General features: G+C 43.4%; 1 protein-coding gene and 1 non-coding gene across 5 annotated transcripts; one reads left to right on the forward strand and one right to left on the reverse strand.

Moving 5' to 3' along the window:
• Positions 1 to 116: 116 nt before the first annotated feature.
• LOC144604730 (U6atac minor spliceosomal RNA) lies at positions 117 to 239 on the reverse strand. The gene has a single exon (XR_013548771.1). It is a non-coding gene; the product is annotated as a U6atac minor spliceosomal RNA (small nuclear RNA).
• Positions 240 to 5133: 4894 nt separating this feature from the next.
• Positions 5134 to 11299, forward strand: tp53rk (TP53 regulating kinase). Of its 4 annotated transcripts, none has more exons than XM_078419282.1 (3): positions 5134 to 5260; positions 6272 to 6547; positions 10762 to 11299. In XM_078419282.1, the coding sequence occupies exons 1-3, from the start codon at positions 5227 to 5229 to the stop codon at positions 11232 to 11234; spliced, it is 783 nt and encodes a 260-aa protein (XP_078275408.1). In that variant the 5' UTR covers positions 5134 to 5226; the 3' UTR covers positions 11235 to 11299. The 4 variants fall into 4 exon arrangements, with proteins under 4 accessions (XP_078275408.1, XP_078275411.1, XP_078275409.1 ...); XM_078419285.1 differs by having other exon boundaries at positions 5146 to 5215; XM_078419283.1 differs by lacking the exon at positions 5134 to 5260 and adding an exon at positions 5510 to 5642.
• The last annotated feature ends 3303 nt before the right edge of the window (positions 11300 to 14602 follow it).

The following is a 14602-nucleotide window of genomic DNA, read 5'->3' on the forward strand; positions in this document are numbered from 1 at the left end:
ATGTGGGAGAAAACGAGGGTCTCCGGATGAAAACCAACGCAGTCACGGGGAGAATGTTAAAACTTCACACAGACAGAACCTGGGATCAGAATCGAACACGGGTCTCTGGCGCCATGAGGCAGCATGGGTAAATGCCACTAAGGAGATGGCAATGCCTTAATTATTTGTGTGTTGTAAGGCCACAAGGACCCCGTCCATCCTTATCAAGGGGAGTGAGTACCTCTCATTTCATACAGCATGTATTGAAAGTTTGTGAGAATTTGCTAGCAGTGGATTTGATAACCAGAGATATTCAGAAACGGTGAGAAAGGTCCTCTGACAGCACAAGTTGGATGATGGAAATGTGAGCTGTCCTGGTGTGCAGCTAAGATTCCACCATCTGAGGTCTGCTGACTATTCAGTGACCACAACTATTTGCCGGACAGCCACTGCAGTGACTCCTCCAAACCACTGGGAGCCTCGCGGCTGCAAAAGGCAAGTTCAATGGACAGATTAGCGTGAAGGTTTCGCAAACTCCAAGGTGTCCTGAACCCAATCTGCGGTATTGTCATCTTCATATCAAAATAGACATTGTACCAAAATGGGTCAAGTTCCCAGATTTAAAAGCAGCATAAGTTCAAATACAATGATAGCTTTGTAGAATTTGTATTCAATTTAACAAAAGAAATCTGAAAATAAAAAGCAGAGAGGAGAAAAGGCGACCATAAAATTGTGGGATTGATGTTAAAGTCTAGTTGGTCAGAAAAAGTATATGCTTCAGAGAAGGAAAATATTGTTCTTTGGTCCGTGGTTGCCGCTTGAGCAAGTGTGATAATGCGATAAAGGGCTATATGATTTTGTAAGATCCATTTAAAACTAAATGAAGTTCTGTAATCTGCTCTAATCTACTGAGTTTGTATTTCCTTCTGTTTAATTTTGCTTTGCAATAAACCTGATGTAATGTTTTAATCTGGAACCTGTCAATTAAAAGTCTTGGACCAATTAAGTAATACATATTTCCAAGTGCATAATATCATCAGCAAAAGGATTAATCTCTTACTGTGAAATATGTCATTCTAAATTATTTTTTGAAGATCATATTTACTTCATAAAGCACATAGTTTGGCCTGTGAGAAGATAACCACTGAACCAGGTGAAAAATGAAAAAAAACTACCCACGCTAATCATCTGAAATCAAGTTCCTCCTTTTCCCAGTCATGAAACATAAATTATTTCTCTTTCCATAGACGCTGCATGACCTGCTGAGCATTTTCTGTTTTCGTTCCAAAGACACAACATTTTCTTGAAATTTTAAGGTTGAGTAATTTAAAATCATAGAAGAGGGTTGGATAGTTTTGAGAACAGACAACTGTTTTCTCTGAAGAAATCCAGAACAAGAGAACGTAATCATAAAATTAGAATCGGCTAATTGCTTGGAAGTCCGAAAAGTGTGCTTTCACAATGACTGATGAATCAATTGAAATTATCAAAAATAGGAGTGAATACAGGTGATAATATGAAAGTAAATGGAGAATCAACAGGTTCATAGAGATCAAATACCCATCACCAATTATTCAGCAGAATGATGGAAAATGGTTAAAGGGCTGGATGACTGACTTGTGTGCCAAAGTTTGAAAAGAATCAAGAGTATGGGATAGCACAGTAACTTTGTTTTTGCAAGTTTGAAATGCCCTATGCCCTTTTCCCCCAATTACGTAATTGGTTTTATAATGCAATTTTCTGGAGATTTTAGAGATACAACGTGGAAACAGGCCTTTCGGCCTACCGAGTCCATGCCAATCAGTGATCACCTGTACACTAACACTATCCTCCACACAATAAACCTACAATCCTGTACATCTTTTGGAGTGGAGTGTATGAGGAAACCGGGGCACCCGGAGGAAACTCACGTGGTCACAGGGAGAATGTACAAACTCTGTTCAGACAGCACCCGTGGTCAGGATCGAACCCGGGTTTCTGGTACTGCAAGGCAGCAACTCTACTGCTGCGCCACTGTGCCAAAATCTTGCAAGATTTTGTCGGGAACAGAATTATCGCATTATAGCATTACACCTGAACCTGAAGGAAATCCATGCAGTCACAGGAAGAACCTGCAAATTCCACACATATAGCACTTGAGGTCAGAAATGAACCCGGGTCGCTGGAGTTGTGAGGCAGAAGCTCTATTATTTGTACTGCTGTGCTATGCCATACTCTAGTTTCTTTAAAACTTTGGATCTTTAAAAATAGTTTTACGCTTATTATAGAAGCTGCAAGTCAATTTGGATTACACAAAGATTATACCTAAGTTATACAAGATAGTGAGAAGAAAACGGCTATGCAAAAACAAGGCATTTGTGCAAAACACAACAGAAACAAATCCATGGCAGTCCAAGAGGTGACCCGTAGTATTCCATTGCTAAGGTGGATTGGGGTTGTGCAGGTTGATTCAAGAGCCTGATGATTGTAGGAATGTAGCGGTTGATGTGGTACTTTGGGCTTCTGTACCTATTGCCTAACAGTAGCAACGAGAAGAGGGCATAGCCCTGAAGGTGGGGATCCTTGATGTTAGATGTCACCTTCCTGAAGCAGTGCCCCATGTAAATGACTTACAAGATAGGGAGAGGAAGTGAGTAGTTCAGCGGAGGGGGGAAAGCACATATAGGCAGGACGACCATCAGAACCACCTCACACCCATTGAACCCTCTCTGTCACCAAAGGCCAGGGCAGGTGCGGCAACTTTGATCTCTCCTCTCAGTAAAACATTTCTGTCAATAAAATTTTGCCCTTTTACCCTGGCCGCGTCCCTTCTCTGCCACTGTGGTGAGGATTGCTGTGCTCACAAGGGACCCGGCTGTGTCCACCACTCTCTGCAGCCTCTTGCTCCCCTGTACATTGGAAATACGGCACCAGGTCATGATACAACCAGTCAGGTTACTTGCTTCAGTGCAATAATGCATCTATAGAAATTTGTTGAGAGCATTTGGTGACAAGCTAAATCGCTTTAAACATCGCAGAAGGTAGCCTTCCTCGTGATTACATCTCTATACTGGGCCCAGGACAGATTATCGGAGGTGTTAATGCCTCGGAATCTGAAGCGGCTAACTCTCCACCACCAGTCCACCAATATTCTGACTTATCCTTTCTGAAATCAAGTGTATAAAATCGTGAGAGTAATAGATTGGTTAGATGCACAGAGTCTCTTGCCCAGAGTAGTTGAATCGACCAGAGGTCATAGGTTTAAGGTGAAGGAGAAAAGATTTAATAAGAATCTGAGGGGTAACCTTTTTCACACAAAGGTTGGTAGGTGTATGGAACAAGCTGCCAGAGGAGTAGTTGAGGCTGGAACTATCCTATCCCAACATTTAAGAAACAATTAAACAGCTACATGTAGGGGTGCCAACTATCTCACTCCCAAATAAGGGACAAGGTGACCTCACTGCCCCGCGCCCACGTGACCTCACCCAGCCAGCGGCCACGTGCTTCCGCTCCACCAATGGCGGCACCCCGGGCCAGGAGGCGAGTTGCTATGCAACCTCCGTTAGGCGGCGCCCGGGCCTCCAGACCTACACTGTCCGGAGCTAAAATGGAGGAAACCTAGAGTGTCGGGACCTAAACTGTCGGGACCTACAGCGTTGGGGCCAACAGTGTGGGGGCCTACAGCGTCCGGGCCTACAGTGCACCCCAGGACTAATACAGGACAAGGCGGTCCTGTACGGGACAAACCAATTTAGCCCAAAATACGGGATGTTCCAGCTAATACGAGACAGTTGGCAACCCTAGGTACATGGATAGGACAGGTTTGGAGAGATATGAACCAAACGCAGGCAGATCGGACTAGTGTAGCTGAGACATGTTGGCCGGTGTGGGCAAGTGGGTTGAAGGGCCTGTTTCCACACTGAACCACTCTATGACTGTTAGTTCCTTGTTTGCTGCATTGGTAGTGCTTCCTGCATTTGTGCAGAACTCATAAGTTTCATCACCCTTGCCACCAACTTCCACCCTCAAATTCACTATCTCAGACATTCCTTTTCTAGATCTTTCTGACCCCTTCTCAAGAGGCAGACTGATATCATGCATAAATCCACTGACTCACACTGCAACCTCAAGTAATCCCTTCCCCCACCCTGCATCCTTTGATACCATCCATTTTTCTCAATTTTTACTTCTTCGCCACATATGTTCGAGAGGTGAGGTCCTCTAATCTAGGATTCTGAAATATACTCCTTACCAAACTGCGGTTTCTTCTCTGCCAGTTGATGGAATCCTCACGCGTATTTCCTCAATTTTATGCACATCTGCCCTCACATTTCGCCCCACTAGGCACTACATCCAATATATTATCCTTCATCATTTTTGCCAGTTCCAACGTGATCCCACCACCAGTCACATCTTCCCCACTTTCTACTTTCTACACTGATCTCTCTCTTTGTGATTTGCTGGTCCATTCATCCCTCTCCACCTGCCACTCCGCGCCCCCTGGCACTATCCGCATTTCAGTTAAGCAGTGGTTTACCCTCATCTCTTCCAGTGCTTCTACTGCATTTGCTCAGAATGTGGACTCCACTACAATGGAGAATACGAAGCATAGACTAAGTGACCATTTTGCACAGTATCTATGCTCTGTCTGCAAAGGTCATCTCTAACTTCCAGTTGCATGTTATTTCCACTCTCCTTCCCACTCCCACGTCGACATGCCTGTCCTCGGACATTTCCATTGCTACAGTGAAGCCAAATGCAAATTGGAAAAGCATCTTCTTTTCCATCTGCGTGACTTCAACCCAATAGTAAGAACTTTGAACTTTACAACAGCAGATAACCCAACCCCAAGTGTTCTCTTCCCATACACACCTGCCCACTTAGTTTTCTTCCTCCTTTATTCATCTTTCCCATCTGGCTCCATTTGCCCATCGTCTTCTCCCCAATCCCTCCCATCCACCCCCCACATTTAAAAAAAAACTGATTCCAGTTCCAAATTCCAGTAATTGGTTTGTTCTCATGTAAATGTTAGTATGTTATAATTAGGCCGAGACGCAAATGGAAGTGTTCAACCAATTCTTGAAGTGCTTGAAAAGATAGAGCGAGCAAATGCCAGGATTAAAGATGGCGACACCCTACAGCGTCACACAGCCGCAGTCGATGCCGGGATACTGGAGGACCGCGGGCATCGGTATCCCAGCGTCGAGGTCGGGCCTGCTTAAGGATCGTGCACGGAATTGGCGGCTGATCTTACAATGTAACCGTCTCATGTTTCGGCTTGGAGAAACGCTGGGAAGAAGAGGTTAGAGGAAAATTGACGATAGAGCGGAGAGGGGGACGGGGTGGTCGCGCACGAAAGTGGATGGAGAGCGGGGAGGATAGAAAGAGTGGGGAGGGTGAGGGGGGAGGAGGGGAGGCGAAGTAAGAGATGGGATGTGCATGTGGAGGAAAGGGAGGGGAATGGAGAAGGAGAAAGGAGGGGAGAAGATAAAGGGGAGAAGGGGAAATGAAACAAGATCAGGAGTAACAGGGAAAGAGGGAGGGAAGAAGTGTAAGCAGAGGAGGGGAAGAGAATTTAAGGGATCATTCCAGCAGAGGAGCCTCGGCTTTGCTCTTGCCCGACAGGTACAGTGCAAGCAGTCCATAGCACTGTGGCAAAGGGATCCATCCATTCAATGGGGAAGGTAGGAAAAAAGTCTGAAGAAGGGTCTCGCTTCGAAATGTCACCCATTCCTTCTCTCCAGAGATGCTGCCTGTTACTCCAGTTTTTCGTGTCTATCTTCGGTTTAAACCAGCATCCGCAGTTCGTTCCTACACAGGTGTACAAGGAATCAGGGTTGACCTAATCTAATGCAGTTGGACGTCAGCTGCAGGTATATAGCAGAGTGAAGATTTTCCTATGTTCAAACATGGAAATGGATAAGAAAAATTCATGTCCCTTGAAACTCGTGGAATTAGAAAGAAAAGGCATTGTTCCCCATCTAGCAAAAATCATAACTGATTATTAATTTTTTTTAAAAGTTATTTTAATTTTGCAACAGCAACAGTCTATATATTAATCATAAGTAGGCACATAACCCTCAATTTAGATTCTGCCCCCTTTCCCCAATATTATAATTTGGATGAAAACCATTTTCTAACACGAGAAAAACAGTTCTGATAAAAGATCAACACCTGAAATGTAAATTCTGCTTCTCTGACCTGCTAAGCTTTTCAACTTTTCCAATTTTATTTCATCATCTTCAATATTTGAGTTTGTTCCTTGTATTGAATTTTTGATTCACCGTTTTCATGCGTTTGATTTCCACTGCAGATTTTTCTTGCACATCCTACACCATGGCGACAGATACTCTGCAGCAGGATGACCTGGGGACACTCGCAAAGCTCCGTGTCAAAGATTTTCTTCAGCATTTCCAGATGATCAAACAAGGCGCTGAATCCAAAATCTACAGGGGACATTTCCTTGGAAAGCCAACCGTCGTGAAAGAGCGGTTCCCCAAATCTTACCGTCACTCTGCTCTGGACAAGAAACTCACTCATCGCAGGACTGTTCAAGAAGTACGATCTATCCTCCGATGCAGGAAAGCTGGTCAGTGTCTATTGTAATGTCTTTTGTTTGCTGAAGTAGAAAGGCTGTCAACTTCTGAAATACAAATGGTTGATATTTGAAATGAAAACTCATTGAAAGAAAATTTGTAATTTTAAATTGCAGTTGTTCTGTCACTTAAATACCTGTTTATAAATTTTGTTGTGTTCTCCCTTGACTTTTTTTTTGCCTCAAGCTCAATGAATATTCAAGACTTTTATATCAGAATTTTGTGTCTGGTTGAGTTTAGGATGTTGCAGTGAGCTTTCAGTGTTAATTTTAATTGGCAAAAAAATTGTGGGAATCTCAGCCTCTGCCTCTGGGTTTTAGGAATTGCCTGTGCCTCTCTCTGGAATATCAGAGGTTGGGGTTAGACTTGATATAGGTATATGAAATTATGAGAGGCATAGATAGGATGGACAGTCAGAACCTTTTTCCCAGCATGGAAATGTCCAACACTAGAGGGCGTAGCTACAGGTGAGAAGGGGAAAGTTTAATGGAGATCACCAATATATTCATGCATACCTATAAGGTGAGAGGGGTTAAATTTAATGGAGTTGTGCAGGGCAAGTTTGGTTACACAGAGGGTGGTGGGAGCCTGGAACGCACTGCCAGGGATGGTGGTGGCAGCAAATATGATAGTGGCGTTTAAGAGGCGTTTAGATAGGCACATGGTAGTGTGAGGAATATGGATCATGTGCAGGCAGATGAGATCAGTTCAGCTTGGCATGATGTTTGGCACAAATATTGTGGGGCAAAGGGCCTGTTCCTGTGCTATGCTGTTCTGTTTTCCAAAGTAGTCAATTAATCCCACTCCACTAGAATCTATTAATACATATTTGTAACATGGTACTTGCGTGATAATAATAGCATGGGAAGAGTCAGTGTGAATGATCGGAAAATGGAGTTTAAAAAATCTTAAAGCTTTACTTTAGTAGCAAAACAAACCTGTGGGTTTGGCGCATTTAGACTATGCTTCAATTAGCTGCTGCATGAGGTTATTAAAGAAAATTGTGTATGTGCGATATGGGGTAATCTAGTAGCATGGATAGATTAACAAACAGATAGGGCATAGTGGTTTATTTTCAGAATGGGAAGCCTTGACTGGTGAGGTGTCACAATGATCAGTGCTGGAGCCTTAGCAGTTGACAATCGATATCCTTATGTGATGAAAGAATATTAAATGGAAAAAAATGTCAAATGTAGGAAAGCCGAGTAATCGTGGAATTGTGAAAGACTGAAAACTGTACAGGTACAGTAAAAGTTGGAAAAGTCAATAGTATGTTGGCCTTCATTCTAAGTAGTAAAGAAATATTAATGTAATTAATAAGAACTCCAGTGACTCCACATACTGGAATATTGTGTGAAGGTTTAGTCTCCCTATCTAAGGAAGGATATATTTGCTCTTTACCTCACAGTGCCAGTGACCCTGGTTCGATCCTGACCTCGGGTGTTTTCTGTGCGGAGTTTTCACGTTCTCTTTGTGAGTGTGTGGGTTTTCTCTGGATTCCTCTCATATTCCAAAGAAGTGTATGTTGTGTAGGTTAATTGGCTTAGGTAAATTGCCCCAAGTGTGGGGGACATAGAACAAGTGTACAGGTGATCAGTGGTTGGCATGAACTCAGTAAGCCGAAGGGCCTGTTTCCACACTGTATCTCTAAACTAAATTAAACTGTTGGAAGAACTGTGCAGGAAGGAACTGCAGATTCTGGTTTAAGCCAAAGATAGACACAAAATGTTGGAGTACTCAGCAGGTCAGACAGCATCTCTGGAGAAAAGGAATAGGTGACGTTTCGGATCAAGAACCTTCTTCAGACCGTTTTCTCCAGATGCTGCCTGACCCGCTGAGTTACTCCAGCATTTTGTATCTATCTTCTTGCTGGAAGAACTGCATAGGTCAAGCAGCATCTGTGTAGACAAGAGGACATTGACTATGTCAACATGTTCAAAGGCTTTCTTTCCTGAAAAGTTTACTCTATGTTTCTTTTTCCATAGATGCTGCCTGACCATTGATATGAAATTCCCAGCATTTTCAGTTTTTATTTCTAATTTCAGAAACTTTCATTTTTTTCTTAAATTTTCATTTGTTGAAATCTTTTCCATTGAATTGCGATCCAATTCTCTTTTTATGGTAGATTCCAAATCAAATGTGCTTTATGCTAACAGAACATTGTGCAGCCTTTGACTTTTGCAATCTGGAGATAGAATTGTGGAGGTCGAATTTGCATGCTCGGTTGTCCAGCTTAAAATTTCAGTCTTGAGATCAGAGCAGATACACCACAACTGACTTCTTCACATCTAACTTGGACAAGGAAAATTAGGCATATCTTGCTCCTCTAACAGCCAGCTGCTGGGAGGTTTGTGTATTGTGATGTCATTGTACCGTCAAATCTGAGTTATAGAATTATACAGCAGGCCCTTCGGTCCAACCCGTCACTGCCAACCAAGCCGAACTAAGCTAGTCCCATTCTCCCACATCCCTCTAAACCTTTCCTATCCATGTACTTGTCCAAATGTCTTCTAAATGTAGTTGAACTTGGCTCCATCACTTCCTCACCCAGCTATTTCTAAATATTACCCTCTTGTGTGCACAGCTTTCCCCTCAAGCCCCTTTAAATTTTTCCCCTCTTGCCTTAAACCTATGCCCTCTAGTTTTAGACTCCCCAATCCTGGGAAAAATACTGGGATCATCTTCATTATCTGCCCCATGATTTTATAAATTTCTTTAGAGAGTCACCACTCCGCCTCCTGTGTTCCAGGGAAAGCAGTCCCAGCCTGCACAATCGATCCTTATAACTCAAGCCCTTCAGTTCTGGCATCGTACTAGTGATTTTTTTACTGCATCCACTGTAGCTTAATCACATCCATCCCGTAGTATGGCGATCAGAACTGCACATAATATTCCAGGTGTGGTCTCAACATCCTATTCAGCTGTTACATGACGTCTCTCTTCCATTCACTACCACTCCATGAGGACAAGCATGCAATATGCCTTCTCTCATTACCTTGACTACTTGTGATACCTCTTTCAGGGAACGATATACTTGTACTGATAGGACTCTTTGTTCTACAACATGTCCCAGCACTCTGCCATCCTGCCTGTATGTTCCATCCTGGTTGAACTTCATTAGATCATAAGTGACAAGAGGAGAATTAGGCCATTTGGCCCATCAAGTCTATTCCGCCATTCAATCATGGCTAATCTATCTCTCCCTCCTAACCCCATTCTCCTTCCTTCTCCCCATTACCTCTGACACCTGTACTAATCAAGAATCTATCTATCTCTGTCTTAAATATATCCACTGACTTGGCCTCCACAGCCTTCTGCGGCAAAGAACTCCATAGATTCACCACCCTCTGACTAAAGAAATTTACTTCTGAGGCTATGACCTCTAGTCCTAGACTTTACCACTAGTGGAAACATCCTCTCCACATTCACTCTATCCAAGCCTTTCACTATTCTGTACATTCAAATGAGGTCCCCCATCATTTTTCTCAACTCCAGTTTGTACAGGCCCAGTGCCATCAAATGCTCATCATATGTTAACCTACTCGTTCCTGGGATCATTCTTGTAAACCTCCTCTGGATCTTCTCCAGAGCCAGCACATCCTTCCTCAGATATGGTGCCTAAATTAGGCCCAAAACTTGCCAAAGCTTATCACATCGCACTTCTCTGCGAGAAATTCTATCTGCCATTCCTTGGCCCACTTTACCAGATACTTTTGTGACCTAAGACAATTTTCTTCACTCTTCAGCATAACATCAATTATGGTGTTGTTTGCATGCTTGCTAATGTACCTTTAGAATAGAGATGAGGGGAAATTTCTTTATCCAGAGGCTGGTGAATCTGGAATTCATTGCCACAGATGGCTGTGGTGGCCAAGTCATTGGGTATTTTTAAAGAGCAGATTGATAAGTTTTTGATTGATAAGGGCACCAAAGGTAATGGGGAGAAGACAGAATGGGGTTGAGAAGGAAAAATAGATCAGCCATCTTTGAATGGTGGAGTAGATGTGATGGGCCGAATGGTCCAATGCTGCTCCTTATAAGTTACTTATGAGACTTGGTTTTACAAATAGCACAATGATATTGGTGAATTGGGTACTAAAGCAGAGTGAAATTGCAAGCTCTCAAGCCATATTTCAGCAAGAGACATATGATCCATGAGATGATGAATAAAATTAAGTTAAAAGTCAATTTTATTTTTATTTTTTAGGTATTGCAACCCCTGTGGTGTATTTTGTGGACTACAATGCAAGTTGTATCTACCTCGAAGATTTAGTTGGAGCCATAACTGTCCGTGACTATATAGCTTCAGTTCAGAAACAGGATACAGAACAACTTTTTCCCTTGGCTGAAAGAATTGGCCTGATCCTTGCAAAAATGCATGATGAGGATGTTGTTCATGGGGACCTCACCACCTCCAACATGATGATACGTCAGCCTGAGGAACAGTTTAGATTGGTACTAATTGATTTTGGACTGAGTTTTATCTCTGCTCTGCCAGAGGATAAAGGAGTTGACCTTTATGTGCTGGAGAAAGCATTTCTGAGCAGTCACCCCAATACAGAAAGCGTGTTCCAAGTCATCCTGACGAGTTACTCGAATGCTTCCAAGAAGTCAGCTCCTGTCATAAAAAAGCTTAATGAAGTTAAACAGAGAGGACGGAAGAGATCAATGGTTGGATAGTGAAAATGTTTTTCTTTTTATTTTCTTCTCCATTTATATGTACAAAAGCTTTGTCAAAATCTCTCGCACAATAAATCTTTGTAATTCCATTTATTTCAGTGAGTTTAATTTTGAAGTTAATTACTTCATTTTAGCTTTCTCCTTCCTACCCATTTGCCCCACATCATTTATTGGAAAGTATTGGAAGAATCTTTTTGGGAAAGAGTTTCAGAAGCAAATTTAATCATATGGTCTTTGCACAAAGAGCTGGAGGAACTCAGCAGGTTGGGCAGCATTCCTGGGAGAACAGGAATAGGTGATGTTTTGGGTCGAAACCCTTCTTCATCACCTAACATCCATATTCTCCAGGGATGCTGCCTGACCCGCTTAGTTACTCGAGCGTTTTGTGTCTATCTTCGATGTAAACCAGCATCTGCAGTTGTTTTCGGGAGCAAAGAGATGTTAAACACCTCACAAAGTCAAACCGACAATTCTATTCTAGTTTTTAGCAGTCAATTAAAATTAGAATTGGACAGAAAGATAGATCTATATTTAACATCTGTTAGCCATACAATTGGATTTCCGTTACTTCTCATTTTGTAATGGGTTGAATGTAGCAATGTTATATTTAATGCCATGGACTTGCTGGTTATGGCATTATTGCAAAATTTACCCTTAATTTGCCCTTAAATCATGTGGCCATTTCAGAGAGCAGTTGATTGCAAGTGTATCGCGTTGCTCTCGGAACTTTTACTTGAATGCCCTACTGCCTGGGGACATCTTAACTTTTCTGTGCTTTTCTAATATGGTTCTGATGTTCCTTGACGTATGAGCCAGGACACGGGTAAATCTTTGAATGTCAAACATATGTCATAATTTCTCTTAAACAATAATCTTACAAAATATCTCATCCAGATGGCAGCACCTAAAACAATGTGACTCGTCTGCTGAGTGTTAAGACTTTAATTTTTGTGGTCAGGTGTCGAGAATGAGGCTTGAACTCACAACCTTCTGACCCAGAGGCAAATCTGCCACCAAATCACCCACAGATGATACTTGGTTTAAAGATATAGCATGGAAACAGGCCCTTCGGCCCACCGAGTCCACACCAACCATTGATCAACCTTCCCACTATTTCTGTGTAGGAACTGCAGATGCTGGCTTACACCGAAGATGGAAACAAAATGCTGGAGTAACTCTGCGGGACAGGCAGCATTTCTGGAGAGAAGGAATGGGTGACATTTTGGGTTGAAATCCTTCTTCACATTAGTTCTGTTATCCCACTTTCACACCCACTCCCCACACACTAGGGGGGATTTTACGGCAGCCAATGAACCCAAACGTCTTTGGGCTGTGGGAGTAGTTCAGAGGAAACCCACTGGTCACAGGAAGAATGTGCAAACTCCACACAGACAATACCCAAGGTCAGGATTGAACCTGGGTCTCTGGCCCTGTGAAGCTGGAGCTCTATCGGCTGCACCACTTGTATGGTTACAAAAATTATAGTATAGGATATTGGTAAAATTACATAATTTATAGGATTTCCTCTTACTCCTTGACAATAGGATGGCATAATGGTTAATGTCGCCACGGGGTGAAAGGGGAAACTCCACAGACATCTCAGGAGCCTCACAGCGCCAAAGGCACAGGTTCTATCCTGACCTCAGATGCTGTCTGTGTGGAGTTTGCACATTCGCCCTATGACTGTGTGGCTTTGACCCTGTTTCCTCACACATTGCAGAGGTGTTGGGGGTTTGTAGGTTAATTGAAGATAGACACAAATAGCTGGAGTAACTCTGTGGGACAGGCAGCATGTCTGGAGAGAAGGAATGGGTGACGTTTCGGGTCGAGACCCTTCTTCAGACTGGTTAGGGATAAGGGAAACAAGAACAATAGACGGTGATATGGAGAGATAAAGAACAATAAATGAAAGATATGCAAAAAAAAGTAACGATAAAGGAAACAGGCCATTGTAGACTGTAGGGTGAAAATGAGAAGCTCATGCGACTTGGGTGGAGGAGGGATAGAGAGAGAGGGAATGCCAGGGCTACCTGAAGTGAGAGAAATCAATATTCATACCACTGGGCTGTAAGCTGCCCAAGTGAAATATGAGGTGCTGTTCCTCCAATTTGTGTTTAGCCCCACTTTGGCAATGGAGGAGACCGAGGGCAGAAAGGTCTATGTAGGAATGGGAAGGAGAATTAGTGTCCAGCAACCGGGAGATCGGGTTGGTTCACGTGGGCTGAGCAAAGGTGTTCTGCTAAATGATCGCCCAGTCTCCGTTTGGTCTCACCAATGTATAAGAGTCCACATCTTGAACAACGAATTCAGTAGATAAGGTTGGAGGAGGTGCAAGTGAACCTCTGCCTAAACTGAAAGGACTGTCGGGGTCCCTGGACAGAGTCAAGGGAGGAGGTATAGCGGCAGGTGTTGCAGCTTCTGCGGTTGCAGGGGAAGGTACCTGGGGAGGGGGTGGTTTGGGTGGGAAGGGATGTTAACCAGGGAGTTGTGGAGGGAACGGTCTCTGCACAAGGCGGAAAGGGGTGGAGATGGGAAAATGTGGCTAGTGGTGGGATCCCGTTGGAGGTGGCAGAAATTTCAGAGGATTATGTGTTGTATGCGACGGCTGATGGGTTGGAAGGTAAGGACTAGGGGGACTTTGTCTTTGTTGCGACAAGGGGGAGCAAGGACGGAGCTGCTGGGTACCGAGGAGACACGAGAGCCTCATTTATGATGGGAGAGGGGAACCCCTGTTCCCTAAAGTATTATGACAGCTCGGATGTTCTATTATGGAACAGCACATCTTGGGTGCAGATGCGGTGTAGACGGAGGGATTGGGGGTAGGGTATAGAGTCTTTGCAAGAATCAGGGTGGGAAGAAGTGTAGTCGAGATAGTTGTGGGAGTCAGTGGGTTTGTAATAGATGTCAGTCAATAGTCTATTTCTGTTGATGGAGACTGAGATCAAGAATGGGGATGGAGGTGGTCCCGGTAAATTTGAGTGTAGGATGAAAACTGAAGAAGTCCATGAGTTCTGCATGGGTGCAGGACGTAGCACCGATGCAGTCATCAATATAATAGAGATAGAGTTCGGGGATAGGGCCAGTGCATGCCTGGAACAGGGATTGTTGGACGTACCCGACAAAGAGGTTAATTAACCCATTCCTTCTCTCCTGAGATGCTGCCCGACCTGCTGAGTTACTCCAGCACTTTGTGAATAAATACCTTCGATTTGTACCAGCATCTGCAGTTATTTTCTTATACTAGGTTAATTGACCCTCTGTAAATTGTGCCCAGTATGTGTAGGGAGTGGATGTGAAAGTGGGACAGTATATTGATGTGTTGGAAGGAACTGCAGATGCTGGTTTAAACCGAAGATACACACAAAATG

Source organism: Rhinoraja longicauda, chromosome 22 (assembly GCF_053455715.1).
Source record: "Rhinoraja longicauda isolate Sanriku21f chromosome 22, sRhiLon1.1, whole genome shotgun sequence".
Taxonomy (NCBI): domain Eukaryota; kingdom Metazoa; phylum Chordata; class Chondrichthyes; order Rajiformes; family Arhynchobatidae; genus Rhinoraja; species Rhinoraja longicauda.